Source organism: Physella acuta, unplaced genomic scaffold (genome assembly GCF_028476545.2).
Source record: "Physella acuta isolate Inbredline_101_S28 unplaced genomic scaffold, ASM2847654v3 ptg001257l, whole genome shotgun sequence".
Classification (NCBI taxonomy): domain Eukaryota; kingdom Metazoa; phylum Mollusca; class Gastropoda; family Physidae; genus Physella; species Physella acuta.
In genome coordinates this window covers 60,891-78,463 of record NW_026732772.1, presented here as the reverse complement: position 1 = coordinate 78,463, position 17,573 = coordinate 60,891, and the positions used below count along the sequence as shown (strand labels likewise).

The 17,573-nt window shown below is 37.6% G+C and overlaps 2 protein-coding genes and 1 non-coding gene across 5 annotated transcripts; all 3 read right to left on the bottom strand.

Annotated features, from left to right (window-relative positions):
* Positions 1-853: 853 nt before the first annotated feature.
* Positions 854-3,924, bottom strand: LOC131957690 (1-deoxyxylulose-5-phosphate synthase YajO; the record flags this gene model as incomplete). The annotated part of the gene is given in 5 exon segments (XM_059322433.1): positions 854-1,006; positions 1,776-1,932; positions 2,467-2,609; positions 3,254-3,380; positions 3,775-3,924. Coding segments are annotated over 4 exon segments (564 nt in total), but the record flags the coding sequence as incomplete, so codon positions are not given.
* Positions 3,925-4,895: 971 nt separating this feature from the next.
* On the bottom strand, positions 4,896-4,979 carry Trnal-cag (transfer RNA leucine (anticodon CAG)). The gene has a single exon. It is a non-coding gene; the product is annotated as a tRNA-Leu (tRNA).
* Positions 4,980-8,062: 3,083 nt separating this feature from the next.
* On the bottom strand, positions 8,063-14,423 carry LOC131957686 (1-deoxyxylulose-5-phosphate synthase YajO). Of its 3 annotated transcripts, none has more exons than XM_059322430.1 (9): positions 14,404-14,423; positions 12,771-12,899; positions 11,884-12,026; positions 11,206-11,362; positions 10,575-10,748; positions 10,120-10,217; positions 9,281-9,450; positions 8,925-9,064; positions 8,063-8,432 (listed from the first exon to the last, which is right to left on the bottom strand). In XM_059322430.1, exons 2-9 carry the CDS (start codon positions 12,879-12,881, stop codon positions 8,307-8,309), a joined length of 1,119 nt encoding a protein of 372 aa, XP_059178413.1. In that variant the 5' UTR covers positions 12,882-12,899; positions 14,404-14,423; the 3' UTR covers positions 8,063-8,306. The 3 variants fall into 3 exon arrangements, with proteins under 3 accessions (XP_059178413.1, XP_059178411.1, XP_059178412.1); XM_059322428.1 differs by lacking the exon at positions 14,404-14,423 and adding an exon at positions 14,142-14,327; XM_059322429.1 differs by lacking the exon at positions 14,404-14,423 and adding an exon at positions 13,968-14,038.
* Positions 14,424-17,573: the final 3,150 nt, after the last annotated feature.

The window sequence follows — 17,573 nt, the reverse complement described above, 5'->3', positions numbered from 1 at the left end:
TATATATATAATATATAACCATCATCTCCCTTGTCTTGTTTGACCGGTTAGATAAGATGGTGCCTTGGTGTGTCTATGAATAGTTTTATTTTATTTTCTGTCATATTTTTGTCTTCAGCATGTAGACGCCTCCTTTCCTGCATTGGGTGACTCCATTTCGTCTTTGTCTTGGGTAATTCCCAACCAGGACCCGATGTCTATTTCTGAGCGTTAAGGCCGCTTCTACACAGAATTCTTTAGTTTTACATGGTGACGGCTTCATATATTTCCTCTATAATTGATATAATTGTGTACCTGTGTGGTAATGATGGGCATCAAGCCTAGTTTTGTGTTCAAAATGTTGAGTACATATCTGTGAGCCAGTGAGTTACAGTATGGTAGGGTGTCACCCTGTGCGGCAGTTAATGGTGTCACCCCCAGTGGCATAGCGACCCTTTCCCGGGGGACAAACTTTCAAATGTTCGTTTTGCACCCCCCCCCCCTGTAACTTTTGATTTGCACCCCCCCCCCTCAAGTTTTTCTCTATTTATTTTGATATTTTCTTTTGCCTTGGTGTCAACCCCCCTAAATGGTGTCACCCGGTGCGGTCCGCACCCCGCCCCTCCCCCCTCTCTACGCCTCTGCAGTATGATGTGTACATATCTGTAGGCTAAGCGAGATACCTCATGTTGTATACAAACCTAAAGGCTGATGATGGGTTTTATTACTGTTTTGTGTACCACATATGTGTGTACATACCTGTAGGCTAATGATAGGGTTCAGTCCCAGTTTTGCGTACCCATATTGTGTACATACCTGTACACTAATGAGTCACCACATGTGTGTACGTACCTGTAGGCTAATGATAGGGTTCAGTCCCAGTTTTTCCGTCGTGTCCACCAACTTCTGCATCTGCCAGCCTGTGAAGTTGCTGACGCCCACGTATCGGATTTTTCCCGATCCTCACTAGGTCGTCCATGTGCGTAGCGTCTCCTCCAAACGGACCGGCGTCGTCAAAACAGTGGGCCTGGGGGTTTATGGTTCAAGTTAAAACAGTGGGTCTGGGGTTTATGTGGTTAAAACAGTGGGCCTGGGGTTTATGGTTCAAGTTAAAACAGTGGGTCAGGGGTTAAGGTTAAAGTTAAAACAGTGGGTCAGGGGTTTATGGTTTAAGTTAAAACAGTGGGTCAGGGGCTTATGGTTTAAAGTTAAAGTTAAAGTTAAACAGTGGGTCATGGGTTTATGGTTTAAGTTAAAACAGTGGGTCAGGGGTTTATGGTTAAAGTTAAAGCTAAAACAGTGGGTCAGGGGGTTTATGGTTTAAGTTAAAACAGTGGGTCAGGGGTTTATGGTTAAAGTTAAAGCTAAAACAGTGGGTCAGGGGTTTATGGTTTAAGCTAAAACAGTGGGTCATGGGTTTATGGTTTAAGTTAAAACAGTGGGTCAGGGGTTTATGGTTAAAGTTAAAGCTAAAACAGTGGGTCAGGGGTTTATGGTTTAAGCTAAAACAGTGGGTCATGGGTTTATGGTTTAAGTTAAAACAGTGGGTCAGGGGTTTATGGTTAAAGTTAAAGCTAAAACAGTGGGTCAGGGGTTTATGGTTAACAGAGTTTCTTCCAGGCATCTCTTGGGCATCACTCTCTACCATTCTATAAAGTACTATACTATATATATATATATATATATATATATATATATATATATATATATATATATATATATATATATATATATATATATGTATGTATGTATGTATGTATGTATGTATGTATTTATCCAACACGCATTGTATTTACCTGATACAGATCAACGTAGTCAGTCTTTAATCGTCCTAAACTAGCATCGATACTAGCTGTAATGTGACGTCTGCTTAACCCTATATTGTTAGGGTTGACCTCTGTTCCCATGTTTGAACGGACCTTAGTGGCTACAATAAAGTTGTCCCTTGTTTGCCTATAGAGATATTACAGAATTAACTACAGCAGGTTCGCTGGGTTCAATCAAAGAACTTGTAGAGGAGTTGATGAAGTGTATGTATTGTATAATATCATGTCTATTTGTTTTCTGGTTGAAAATTAAGTCGTTTATTTTCTTGCAAACCTCCATATATTTTTCTGTCCATCTGTCTAACGTTTTTGTATGTTTCCGTCTATTTTTCTCTCTCCTACTATTATGTTCCTACTTTTTGTCTTTGTCTATTTTTCTGTCTGTCTTTCCTACATTTATGTCTTTTTTCGTCAACTTTTCTGTCTGTCTCTCTGTTTCGTGCCTTTGTCACATTCAGGGCAAGTGTCCATTCGGGGAAAACGGCCTTGGTGTAAAGAGCATTCGGTGTAAACAAACTTTCGATTTGCACCCCCCCCCCCCCCCCCCCCGCTACGCCTCTGCCCAGCACGCGACCACGCCGTCCCAAACATATAAGTGTGGTAAGAGAGAAAGAAAGTGTAAGGAATGAAATAAATATCTACTGATGTAAAGTGTGTTTACCTTTCCAGCCATTTGCCGAGAATCTCCTCTGACCGGCCCCGCCCGTACACGTCGGCCGTGTCGAAGAAGTTGCCGCCCCACTTGACGAACCGGTCGATAATCTGGTGGGAGAGGTCCTCGTCACACTGTCCTGGGATTCCCCACTAGAAAACAAATGTTTCAATACATATATTTACTGGCGTTCTTAGATAAGGGATGTCCACACCCCCGCACCCCCTAGAGACGCCAACTGTATAATTTCGCTCCCTGTGTATCACAGAGCCAAGACCACACTTTACCATGTATCGTGACTTGTAGATATTCTACTCAGTGCATTCCACTTCGTTCCAACATCCCCGATTTTATTTTTACAGATAATTTAAGTTGGAGTTAATGTATAAAAACTGTAAGAAGTTAGTTAGTGGAGCTAATGATTCAGAAGAATATTAATTATACTCGTAGAGGTGACCGGAAAGATACGCAACGGAAAACTGCGCCCCAAAAAAAGGTGAGCAAGGTCATTTTTGTTTTCATAGACATTAACACAGGGTGACTACATGTGCACTGTAGCATAATAAAAAAAAATCCACAGTATATGACAAAATTTAAACGTATTGTGTATATTTAGTTTGTATTTGCGCATTTTTCTATTTGCACAGTTTTCCGTTGCGCAATTTTCTGATTGCGCGTTATTCCGGGAACCACTGGTTGATGCATGAATATTTCTTGTTATGTAGGCAGTAAGTTTTTTGTAAACGTTTAGTCAGTTGTCAGTGAATACACTGTCATAGTTTACCCCATTACTTACTGAGGATTCCCCAAACGTCATGGCGCCCAGACAAATATTGGAGACTTTCAGGCCTGACTGTCCCAGGAACACGCTAGGAAGTTTCTTTTCTTTCGGGATTTCGGTCGCCATGGTTGATAAACTTAAGCTTTTTAAAACGGAAATAACATTAAAAAATAAGTTTTAATACTTTCAAACGGAATACAGGTATTCATTATGGGTGTGGTATATCAAGAGTTAGGCGTTTTCTTGTTTAATGGCGCTCCTCCAACCCCAAAAACCTGCATACGCCCCTGCAGTAAATATTGAAATATATAATTTCTAAATATTATTTAGTCATTCTTCAGTTATTATTTTTTAATGATTTTATTATCTTAAATAACATTGCTACATGTCTAATAAATCACAGATATGCCTTCTAAACTAATCTAAACGAACCTAAAATTCAAACTATTTTGATGAGGCCAATAATAAAAAAATTAATAAAAATTAAACTTTGTTTCAATACTTTACTAAATAAAGTTTTAGTATTTAAAACTTACCGGCGTTATCTCTAATGGTGTGTGAAATAGGCCCCGGCTAGTCTCAACACGACTGTTTTAATAGCGTGCGATAGCATTGGATAGCAGTATCTCAAGATGGTGAATAGGTTTCAAGTGAACTTGCAAGTATATTTGTTGGGGTCAGCATAACCGGTGTGGTCTGACAATGCTTAAAGTGCTATTCTAGCGTGGAATTCAGGGGGGGGGGGGGGGTAGCGTGGAATTCAGGGGAGTGGCGTTAGTTTGGAATTCAGGGGAGTAGCGTTAGTTTGGAATTCAGGGGAGTGGTGTGGAATTCAGGGGAGTAGCGTTAACGTGGATTTCAGGGGAGTGGTGTGGAATTCAGGGGAGTAGCGTTAGCGTGGAATTAAGAAGAGTGACGCGATATCACTGTAAAAACATCTTAGAGAGTTCATTATTTTTTTTTCATGTATCTTTGGGGGAGGAGGGAAGTGCCCCGACAGAAGATATTCCGACCACCACCACCCCCCTGAAAGTGTGGGTGCACTTAAACCATCTAGGGGATGGTGGCACTTGAAAATCCTATATCGAACAATTGTTAAAGTATATATTTTCTTTTTCTTTCCCTATTATTTATTGTTTCCGTTTTCTCAAATGGTCAGTGGGGCGTGGGGGGGGGGGGGGGGGCGAAGGCCACCTCTGTGAGACGCCTTAAAAATAAACATTGCCACCCCCTTTAGAAAAATCCTTGTCTACGCCCATGTCTCTCGCCCAAACTGTATGCGACAATGTGATCAGATGTTACAGTGTACGACTGTACGAAGTCTGGAATTCGTAGGATGTATCTGAGTCAACACATCTCTTTTGGTCCCTGACTCACGTTTTGGAAACTTTTATTTTTTTGGCCTTTGTGCATAGTGCTGACCACACTATCCCTTTAACTGCCGACATCCCAGAAACAGGTGACCTCTGCTTTAACTGCTCAGTTGATCTTTAAGTTCGAAAGGATAATTTAAACACAAGCAGTACCTGGACAGCAATAAACATCACCAATTTTAACAAATCTTTTAGAACTCTTTTATTTATTTTAATTACGATTTACAGCTGCGGTGCTATAGTCGTAGATGACTGGTTTAAGGTGATTAGCAAAAAAAAAAAATTGTCAGAAGTGGGATTTGAACCCACGCCTACAAGAGTAGACTGCGACCTGAACGCAGCGCCTTAGACCGCTCGGCCATCCTGACTAACTTATCGACAGTTTTAAACTAAAATCAACAAGTATTTTCCTTAATATATTTGACAGTGTCTAAATATTCTACAGATCCAGCCAAACTTTCCTTAACGCAGTCACCGCGAACCGACAAACTAGTGGATGGGCCAAAAGTATTGACCATATATTGTTTTAACTTCTAAGACAAGGTCACAGCACCAGGTTTACTTCATCTAGCCCTAAAGATCACCATTTCCAAAAGGGTAACTGCCTTACATAATATGAAGGGCTCCCTATATATATATATATATATATATATATATATATATATATATATATATATATATATATGGGGTGGGGTGAGCTAACCAGGTCTACTTGAGCCTTATCTGTAGCCTATATTTGATACATCATTAAACGTTAATCAAATAATACACAAAGCTCATGAAGTGGTCGGCCCACATTGACCTCCACCTTGCAGAAACTTGACGGTAGCTGATAAGTGAGGCGTACTTAGACCGAGTAATGATGCTGCATGCTTGACGAATGCTCTTGGGTCAGAAACTAGGAACGCGTGGCAGTCTTATTGGAATAAGTTAAGTCCGTGGCGAAGGTGGAGAGGGGGGAGTTGTTGGCGTGGGATGTAGTAAACAACACCTCCCATGGTCCGTGAATTGAGAGGTTGCTCACACTAAGTTACTTTTATTTTTAAAATATATCTTTATTTTGTATTTAGGCCTATATATATATATATATATATATATATATATATATATATATATATATATATATATATATATATATATATATATATATATATATATCACCCTTTCAAACAACCCCCACCTACACCACTAAGTTAGTTCGATCGTTCAAAAGTTCTAATCACATCTGTTTTCTAGATTTTTATGTTATATTAGGCCTATGTATGAGTGTGAACGTATACGAAATCACCCTTTCAAACAACTCACCAACGCTACGATGTTAATTCACGCATTCAATCTAACCAGGGGCGGAACTACAGTGCCGCCAGACCCCGCAATGCGGGGGGGGGGGGGGGGGGGGGGAGGGGGGCAGGCCGTTTAGGGCCCACAGCCGACCATAATCATTTTTTTTATTGTTAAAAAAAAATATTTTCTTGCAGCTGTATTGTAAAAAGAATATTGTAGCTGCTGTTGAATTATAATTTCTATAGACACCATCCCGAGTCCTCTTTCTCCTACAATCGCTGTTGGTAAAATTCTTTTGAAAATAAATCTAAGTCCATCACGTTACAGGCTGTTAGATATTTAGACGACTTTTGTTTCTTTATAGCAGGGGTCTCCAAACTACGGCCCGCGGGCCGGATGCGGCCCGCGAAGTCCTCTTATCCGGCCCGCGGAGATGTTTTTGTCTAACAAAAAATCATTTGTCGGTGATTGCTGAGGAACTATGCCCAGAAAAATCAAAGACATGCCTGGAAGAAACTGGCCCCCGAACTGAAATTTGTTAGTTAATGCGGCCCTTGGACTGAAAAGTTTGGAGACCCCTGCTTTATAGCATTGATTAGGGACCGACAATCCATTGTGATTTTATAATGTAAAATGTTCGTTTGTTGTATTGTTAGAACTACTATTCTGTACTATACTGTATTCTACAAATAAGTAAAAATAATTAAATAATTTCAATTTTATGTACGTTTACTTATTTATTTATTTTTTTTAAAAATGATAGTAAACGTGTATAATTTGAATTATCTCCCCTGAGTGTTTCACAAAAGGCTTTAGGAAAAGTAGTTGATAGATAGATTCAGTGTTTCTTCCAGACTTTTTTTCTCCGGGGGGGGGGGGGGCACTTGAAATTTTCGGGGGGGGGGGACGGTAGACTTTCTTGGGGAGGGGGGGGCGGACACTGTTAAAAGTATATATTTTCTATATAAATTATATAAATTTCATTTCGTTCTGGGGGGGGGGGGGCGGTAAAAAAATTTCGGTGGTCAAAGCCCCCCCCCCCCCCCCGAAGAGATGCCTGGAAGAAACTCTGGATAGATTAGAAGCACATCGGCGCTTTGTTGTTCCTTTTAACTTCCTTTCTCAGCATCGTGTGTCTGTCTTTTATGCATAACTATACCCTTCATGCAACCGCAATGAAAATTTAGGAATATATATTTTCTATATAAGTTCTATTTCGTTCGGTGGGGGGGGGGGGGCAGTAGACGTTTTAAAGAGATGCCTGGAAGAAACTCTGATCTAAATTGTGTAATAGAGTTAAACAGATTTATTCCAAATTAATGGGAAATGAATTATTTAGCCTGTGTGAAGAGTTGGAAACTGTGCTTTATCTTCGCCCAAGTAGGCCAAATGTATCCCACAATTCGTCACAAAAATTAGAAGTGAGATATGGCAGGTAATGCTGCGCTGTAGGACATAGATCACAGCTAGGTATCACTTCTTTGGGAAAATTCACACATTTCTTGGGCTCTCGCAAATTTTTAAACAGAAATTAATTTTAGAAACAAAATATATAACATGTTTATAGAATAATTTAGCTAATTCGGCAACGTTTTGTATTGGCCCATTAGTCCTGGTCGTTTTGACAAAGGCATAATGATTTCTGATGTAAGGGGTCATCCATAAATGACGTCACACAACAAGAGGAGGGGTTCGTAATTTTGTGACGACATGTAAAGAGGAGAAGAGGGAGTGGAGCTTGATAGTGTGACGTCACACTTTTTCATTTTAAAAAAAAGTAATGCTAGAAACTGAATTTTAGCCGTTTTTTTGTGTTTTAGAAAACTGTTGTTTGAGAAAGAAATCGATATTTAAAAAAAAACATTAAACTGCAATTTTGAGAGGGGGAGGTTGTAGGATGATTTATAACGCCATTTTAACTAACTTAAGTGCAACGGGTTTGGATTAGTGTGAACATGTGTGACGGTAGGGAGGGGGGGGGGGGTAAAAGTCGTCAAAAAAGCATAACTTCATTAATGGATGACCTCCAACTTTTATTTTAATTACAGAGGCTTTTTTATGCTCAGTAGGGTCACATGCTGGTAAATGGAGAGTGTAGAGGGTGACGCCAAAACAAACAAAAAATACCCTGCATTAAATGAAAACAATGAAAAAGACATTTTTATAAAGTTTAATCATGTATACGCTATTTTAAATAAATGGAGCTTAACATATTCAACATAACATTAATTTAAAAATTAAATATTGCAATGTATAATATTAAAATAACAACACTATTTTGCATAACCAATTAGATATTGGACATACTGGTCAACACCGTTGCATAGCTAATTAGATATTGGACAGTAAAATATTAAGGCTGCAATGGTTTTTAACAGTGATAATGCTAGCTGTCCCAGATGTACAAGGTTCTAGTTGCTGACTGATCGTACATACTGGTCAACACCGTTGACATTCCGTCTGTCCTCATTAAGTCTAAACACCATCTCATAAGGATAAGGTAGTTTAGGCTTGGAGAGATCATCAAGCTGTTGCATCTGTTGTTTGAAAAAACAAAATTTGTATTAATTTAAATGAAAAAATCAAAAGTAAAAAAGAATATCTCTTGGTTGTTTGAAAAACAAAATTTGTATTAATTTAAATGAAAAAATCTAAAGTAAAAAAGAATACATATTAATATCAGGTAGGGCAGATGAAGTAGAGCTTATTAAGAGGTTACTTGGCAAACTCTATGCCCATTTTTCTTTTACACATATACTCATTACAAAAAAAGTTAAATTTTAAAATTCATATGGACCTGGGTACATTAACTTAACTGGACATGTAGTTGGGTCAAAAAGCTTTTTTAGCAAAATGGTAACAGCCAAGTCTGTGCAACTTTTATGTTCAATATGTAAGAAATTATGGAATATGTAAAACTAAAATGAAAAAGGTACGGGCTAACCACCACCTACCTCCTATGTGCTATCCACCACCTACCTCCTATGTGCTAGCCACAACCTACCCCCTATGTGCTAGCCACCACCTACCTCCTCTTTAGTTAAAGACCAGCCATTTCCTGCACCAAGGTTATCATCCAGCTGTTTCAGATTTCTCGCTCCAATGATCACAGAGGACACAACGTCTTTTTGCAGCAGCCAGCGAATGGCTACCTGAGCTAGACTTCGATCTGATTCGAAAAAAAAAATTGTTAGTCATATTTTAAATAAATAGATTCCTGTATTATATTTTTCCCCAAATAGTCACAAAAAAGTTAAAGTCGTTTAGCATTGGTTAGCTTTATTTTTTCGTATTTACTCAATTTGAATTATTATTATTCATATTACGTTAAATCAACAACAACCCATTTTTTGAAAAATGGATGGTCAAAAAACTGGAAGCTTACCATATTTTTTGGCGATGGCTTCTCCGGCTTCTATCAAATCAAAAGTTTTATCATCAAAGCTGGTCCAGGCAGGGGCTGCCTGGCTTGCCCTGGATTCATTTTCCGCCACCCAGGCCATACGACCCTCCTCCGGTTTCTGTCCTCGTTTTACTTTTCCAGTCAACAAACCGCTATTTTTAAATTTTTAAAATTTTAATTAACTGCCTTGTTAGTTTAAATTTGTAAGTTAATTTGAAGAAATAAACAAATACAAGGCAACAAACTTACATTTTTTGTAATGTAAACTGTATAAATTGTTATAGTTATTTTCTATTGTTATTTTGTTGTTTCCAACGAAAAATGTTCTTGATAAAACAATATAAAAGTGCTTATATTTTTTTTAGTTAAAATATGTTATAATACAGGGAAGGTGTGGCCTAGCTGTAGAGCACTAGACTGCTAACCCAAGAATCTTGAGTTTGAGTTCAAATCAGTAGTGCACCCCTGAGTGCACCAAACTGATGAGTACCTAACCCATGTTAGGGAAACAAAGGCGACTGGTTATAGTATTAACCACAATATCCTCTTGTCATTGAAACTGATTAACTCTACTTCATCTGCCCCATGTGTTTTGGGCACAAACAGGAAAAGATGATGAAGTTAAAATACAATTTTAAAACGCACATGTAAGCCCAATATAAAACACCAAATTATCGCCTAGGATCACCACTCTCCCAGTATAAAACACCAAATTATGACCTAGGATCACCACTCACCCAATATAAAACACCAAATTATGACCTAGGATCACCACTCACCCAATATAAAACACCAAGTTATGACCTAGGATCACCACTCACCCTTTAAGTGGGCTCCATGGTAAGACTCCAATACCTGATGTTTTACACACCTGGAATGGCTCCAGTTCTGATTCTCTGCTGACGAGATTGTATTGTTGCTGAAAATAGAAGTCAATATAGAATGTATTTATAACACAATTATTATCAAAACACAAATATTATCCAAACAAATTTGTATGCATCAAAATTACTATATAAACAAACTTTTTAGCTAATTAAATTATAATAGTTCTGAAAGAAGACCTAATAATATACCAATTCAAAAGGTACAGTTTTAATCTTTATGAAATGATTATCATTTATTTAACTTTCCTTAAAAAAGATGTCTGAGCGTTCATTAAAAAAAATCATAATAAGTTATAGGTTTTAATTTTATTTTTTACATCTAAAAATATTTGTAACTTATTTAGGTATTATCTACGACTTTAAATTAAAATTAACAATGTAAACGTTACCTGTAAACTGATAATAGGATTTAATCCCAGCTTCTCATTAAGGTCAACGAGCTTTTGTAATTGCCAACCTGTGAAGTTGCTGACACCAATATAGCGAACTTTACCACAGCGAACCAAGTCATCAAAAGTGCGAAAAGTTTCTTCAAGAGGAGTACCATCATCATAAACGTGTGCCTACAAAAAAAATATGTTAAGCTATTTCTGAAAAAATAATTATTAAATATTTAAGAAAAAAATATTATACTAAAATATCTAGACTCATTTAAAGTAAGCCTATTTAAAAAAAATTGTATCATAATACCAACATTATTTACATTTATTTAAATCTTACTCAGTAATAAATGGAAAGCTAAAATAATTACAGGGACGGAGTGGTCTAGTGGTAGAGAGCTGGACTGCTAACCCGTAAGTCTCGAGTTCGAATCCGGGTTCAAGTCAGTAGACCGTCCCTGAGTCCACCCAACTCTGATGGGTACCTAACTCACGTTAGGGAAAGTAAAGGCGGCTGGGCATAGTGCTGACCACACTATCTCTTCATATGCCGAGGTTACAGAAACAAGTGAACTCTAATTCACTTGCCCCATAGACCGTCAGGTTTGAAAGGGAAAACTTTACTTTAAAATAATTTTACCTGGTAAAGATCTACATAGTCAGTACGCAACCTCTTAAGACTTTTCTCAATACTCTCTGTGATATGACGTCTACTAAGGCCAACATTGTTGACATTGTTTTCTGTTCCCATGTTTGCACGGACCTTGGTTGCTATGACAAAGTTATCTCTGGTTTGCCTGGGTTCATGGACAAAAGTTGCTGATTATTTGTATTGTTGTGATACCTCAAGAAGTTACTAAATTGTAGTAATTTTTTTTATTTTCCAACAGCAGATACAATGTTATTATGTTAGTAAAAATTAACTTTTTTTCTAGTTTATCATGCTCTACTACTGCAAATTTTTAAAACTCCACAAAACAATCTTATAACGACAAAAATTTTGTCTCTGCAGAAATATGTTTAAAGGTATTATGACTAATGTACAATATATTACTAAAAACCTTTTTATTTTGAATATCTTTTTTACTTTAACCGCACACTCAATCATTTAAAGAATTATTAAAATGCCAGATATGGTCTGAAAAATGTTTCATTATTAAAACACCCTGTCTAAAACATTTTTAACAAATTGTTTCGATCCCGCAAATTAGTTCAACATTATCCTTTTTCAAAATCTGCATAACATAAAAAAATGTTAGTTCAATAAGAAAAAGGTTGTATTAAATATAATCATAGCTCAAAAGATTTATTTTTTTACTTTTCCAGCCATTTTCCAACAATCTCCTCAGATTTCCCTCGCCCATAAACATTAGCAGTGTCGATAAAGTTTCCACCCCACTCAACAAAACGATCCAAAATTTGAAAAGACAATTCTTCATCACACTGTCCAGGTGTGCCCCACTGTAAAAAGAACAAAAAAAAACATTATTTAAACAATTAAAATCAAATACTTCCTAGATAAGACTGTGTGTATTAACAAAAAACTTAAATGCTACTTTGGTTTTGCAAATAATAACACCAAACTTAGAAGAGTCTTGGTTAAGCTGCTTCAAAATTTAAAAAGATAATTTTAATCTAACTTGTACATTTCTATTCAATAATCAAAATTTTGAAACAAAAGCATTGTTAAGCTTCAGGCTTTTTCTTCTTTCTTAATTCTTAATTTTTGAAGGGTTTTCCTCAAACACAATTAAGTATTATGCATCAACTTGTTATGTGCCATTTAACAGTTGAGTCCAATTTCAGCCTGCTTTTATTTTTGGATTTGCTTCCGTTGACTTCGCCCAACTAAGAATAAACTACAAGGCAACAGTTGCTTGATTTCGGAGTTGTCTCTTCTAGAAGAGTTGCTGTTCCCAGCTAGCGAGCCTCATCTGCCTGGAGGTTCTATCTTGAGAATTTAGGGTTTAGCAGCCATGAGCTTTACCAACTTGAGAAGACAATCCTTTCAGGCTTTAAAATTTTAAATAGATAAAATCAGCATCATCTATAACTTTTCTAACTCAGTACTGTGAAGAGGTATTGTGATTCTGCTTCTGGCTTAACAGGATATTTGGCTCAGATAGGAGTTGTACTTAAAATGTAAAGGCTATACATTGGTGACTTTATAACTAATAACAGCCAATGTTATTTCTTTTTACTTACAGCTGATTCACCAAAGGTCATTGCCCCTAAGCACAAGTTAGAGACTTTGAGACCTGATCTACCAACATAAACATAGGGAAGTTTCTGTTCTGCTGATACTGGGGAAGCCATGGCTCACTCTTAGTTTTCCTGATTTTAGAAAAAAAAATAAGACAACTAATTAAACATCTATTATTCTAATATTAGATCTAAGTTCATAATCAGATTTAGGCCTATTAGTAGTAATTATGGCATTTTAAAAAAATTAAGTAGGCCTATTCTTAAAAAAAATTAAATGCTATTAGGGCCTAAATAGACCTAAGTAATTAAATAGGCCTGCAGCCTAAATCTAGGCCTAATTTTTAAATTCATTTTATAAATATATTTTTCTGCATACAATATATATAGGGGGATGGAGTGGTCTAGCGGTAGAGAGCTGGACTGTTAACTTCACTGTAAGTCTCGAGTTAGAATCTGGGTTCAAGTCAGTAGACCATCCCTGAGTCCGCCCAACTCTGATGGGTATCTAACTCACATTAGGGAAAGTAAAGGCGGCTGGGCATAGTGCTGACCACACTATCTCTTCATATGCCGAGGTCACAGAAATTCGTGAACTCTACTTCACTTGTCCTATAGACCGTCAAGTTTGAAAGGGAACTTAACTTTTTTACAATATATAGGCCTAATATTTATTATTTAGGTCTAATACAACAGCTAACATATTAAAAATAAATAGTACAGGCAAGATCACATCATTTTAATAGTAGGCCACTTGTAGCCAATAGGGCATTAGGTCTCACATTATATAGGCTACTATTATTTATGATAGTTAAGCTTGTAAAAATTTTTTTTGGCCTAGGCCTACCATTAATAAATAATAAATATTAGGCCCTAAATGTGATTAGTACTAATTACTAATTTAGTAATTAGGCCTAGTGCCTTGGCCATAGCCTTAGTTAAAAAGAATTTATTTAAGTCTTTGACTAGATCTAAATATCTATTTAGTATTTATTTAGCACTTTCTATGAATTCTATGTGATTAGGCATATAGTTATAGACAGTACATGTAGTATTTATTATTTAATTTATAAGTTACAGCACATATCTAATCTAGATCTAGTTTTAAACTTTAAACAAATTATTTATTTATTATTTAATACTGGCTTAAATAATGTAGTAAATAAAATATATCACTTGGCAATAGCTCGTTACGTTTACCTGCCTGTGGTTGAACACAAAAAATCAGGCCGATAAATAATTTATTTTATAATTAGATATAGATCTATATACTGATATAGGTCTAAAAAAATCTCAAATGTTCGATTTGGACCTCGTATTCGTCTAAAAGTAGGCCTAGTTCGTGTAATATTTATAAAGATAGTTTATACTTACGAATATCAATTTCTTTCCCTAAAAAATGAGATGGCTGTAGATCTAGATTATTTTGTGTAAAAACAATACCAGTAGTCCTACTTGCCGAAATGGCTTACAAGAATAATAGTTAATTTAATAAAATAAAATAGGAGTTCAAAAGCACTAGCAGTGTGCTAAACGTGCCGAAAGAACTTGCAGAATTAGGACAACTGATAACGCTTACAAAAGAAAAAAAGATAGATCTAGTCACAATTACTCAGCACATTTAAATTTGACCTACACCAGGCTCGTCAATCCCCGCATGCACGCCCTACCCCCCCACGCCACGACTATTGATGCTTATTGCTACATTCATGGTTTCTTCCAAACTTTTTTCTCCTGGGGGGGGGGGGAGGGGAGAAGATTATATTTTCGGGGGTGCCGAACACAATTGCTGGGGGAGGTAGACTTTTTCCAGGAGGGGGGGGGGAGCTATCCGCAAAACAAGGAGGAAGACAATAAATCAATTTATTTAATGCTTCCTGTTAGAAACCATCAACAATAGATCATGGGCCACTATATTCACAAATTACATTAACATTAAAACCTTGAGAGCAAATTCACTATCAACTTTGGTAGAGTTGTTGAAGGCCAGAGTCCTGAATTTTTCTTTATATAATTTGGCTAAGATGGAAGAAACATCCTTGTACCTCACACTCTGGAAATACCCTTTCAAAACTTTTTATCAAAGCCATTTCAAAGTCAATCATAATAGAAATTGGCTGCAGGTTTGTGTTTAAGACCGTTAGCTGCTGTAAAAGTGCTGCTGTGTTTTGTTTTGAAGTAAGGCATAAATACATGGAACAGTCCGTCCATGACCAATGCATGGACTGTGTACAGTTGTGAAAACAATGCAGGAGCTGTTTTGAATGTACCATCCATAAACCAGTGCTTTCTAAGGTGTTGTCCGTGCCCGATCTTTGATCAAATACAACTAAGGTCACTCCTTGATTTCGAATAGCAATTTTTAAGGTAGAAACTATTTTCTTAGTCGTAAAAAAATTAATTAATTTAATGTAATTTTTTTTAATTTTTCGGTTCACATCATCGTTATTATTTCTTTATATAAACCTCAGCCCGGGGTTATTATCCGGGGGGTTTATGTCGCGGGGTTTTTTTTATCCAGGGGGTTTATGTCGGGGGGTTTATGTCCAGGGGGGCTTTGACTGGAAGCCCGCGAAAATTATTTTTTTAACTATAAAACTTTTTTATGGTCGGCTATGGGCCCCTAAATGGCGTGCCCCCCCCCCCCCACCGCATTGCGGGGTCTGGCGGCACTGTAGTTCCGCCCCTGGTACCAGCCAAAGCTTTACATTTCCGAAACTTTTTTTACCTGATTTGAACTTCTAGTGTTGCTTTCTCTAACGTCCGCGCACAATGCATAAATATTTTCCGCGCCAAATCCCTGACGAAATCTTCAGGTTTCTATAACCGCCTGCTTTAGCTTATCCCTGACCAGGCGTCGAGAATAAATTAAGTAAAGCAGGTGTATGTGCATCTTCGCATGCAAGCGCGCGCTTGTACATGTGTTGGTGTATGTACATCTGCTTGTGCAGGTGTATGTACATCTTCACATGCAAGCGCGCGCTTGTACATGTGTTGGTGTATGTACATCTGCTTGTGCAGGTGTATGTACATCTTCACATGCAAGCGCGCGCTTGTACATGTGTTGGTGTATGTACATCTGCTTGTGCAGGTGTATGTACATCTTCACATGCAAGCGCGCGCTTGTACATGTGTTGGTGTATGTACATCTGCTTGTGCAGGTGTATGTGCATCTTCACATACAAGCGCGCGCTGTACATGTGTTGGTGTATGTACATCTGCTTTGGCTGGGCAGGTGGATTTTTAAACAGACTCTAGCCACAATATTATTTCTACCTTTCCAAAGGACCTTGGATCACATTGGTTGTTTTTTTTTTCTTGTATATAGAGAAAGTATTGTTATCGTGCACAAAAATCACTTGAAATTTTAACAATTTTTACCGTATTACACCTCAGTCCTTCTTCACATCCGAAGTATAGAGGACTTATTTTAATCGGGCAAAAATTATCAATCCAGATTTATCAAAATGAAAAGGTTTTAAATCCAGTCTAAAAACTGGACTTTGCAATTCTGTCCGTATGTCTGTGTGTCTGTGTGTGTGTGTCTGTGTGTAAACACGATTACTTGAGTACCGAGTTCCCATCCCCTGTTGTTATAAGAATATTCGAAAAAGTTTAGGGGAGATCACTCCCGGTTTATTTTTTCATATACTATACACAAACTCACACACCATACACACGAACACTTACGTACACACACACAGTGCGGTCGTACCGCCAGCCTACCAACGAGCTTGAATCCGGGTGCAGTAGAACACATGCAGAAATATCTTCAAGTTAATAGTCTATATAGATCTTTGATGTATATAGGGTACCAACTATAAAAAAATTATTATGGTCGGCTATGGGCCCCTAAATAGCGGCACTGTAGTTCCGCCCCTGATACAGCCTGATATTATAACAGCTTACAGATTAACTTTAAAGACACTCATACTTTAAATAGATAAGACAGTGGCGTCGTTAGGTCGGGTGTCACCCGGTGCGGCACCTCACGGCCCCCCCTTTTTTGTCTCTGTAAATTTTGCAGTTGGTTTCACCCTCCCCCCCCCCCCCCCCGTAAAAGCTTTAAAATGTTCACATGTAATCTAATGATGATATCTAAAATCGGTTGTTAATACAGCTGGGTATAGCATTATTTTCTTTATGGTTAGCTGGTTACATCATGGTGTCACCACCCCCACTCCCCTTTCCTCTCTTGTTGTGATCTTCATTATGTACTTAAAATAATTTTTAACTCTAATTAACCATTCATTAAACTGGCAAAAAAATGTATTCTATATATCTTGCAATTTTTTTGTCACCCCCCCCCCCCCCTAAATGGTGTCACCCGGTGCGGTACGCACCCCCACCCGCCACCGTCTCGCGACGCCTCTGAGATAAGATATTATAGTTGTTTTATCCACTCCACCCCCTGTAATTTGCAATGCTCACTCAAATTTCAGACTACTTGTCCTGGAAGTAGACTGATAGTATAATATTTATCAGGCTACAAGTATAATGTTATCAGCCAGTCGTTATAGTTATTGAAATGATAATCTACCATGCCAGCTAGTAGGTCTAGGTTTGTGTTTTAAAAAATATGTACACTTCATTACTCAGACATTGTTTCGGTTTGAACGTTAAAGTATAGACATCTGAAAGGGCAATTTGTGAACGGAGTTTCTTCCAGGCATCTCTTCAGGGGGGGGGGGAGGCGGACACCCCCCATGAACGAAATGGAATTTATATAAAAAGCATATACTTTTACCAGTGCCCACCCCCCCCCCCCCCGGAAAATATCCCCCCCCACCCAATATCAGTGCCCCC

Bases quoted from the DNA above. Each gene is read 5' to 3' on its own strand.
- LOC131957686 (XM_059322430.1), bottom strand. From the start codon at position 12,881: ATGGCTTCCCCAGTATCAGCAGAACAGAAACTTCCCTATGTTTATGTT. The intron at 11,363-11,883 runs GTAAAAAAATAA...CCATGAACCCAG, and splicing joins GTTGGAAAATGGCTGGAAAA to GCAAACCAGAGATAACTTTG. The intron at 10,218-10,574 runs GTAACGTTTACA...TTCTATTTTCAG, and splicing joins ATCCTATTATCAGTTTACAG to CAACAATACAATCTCGTCAG.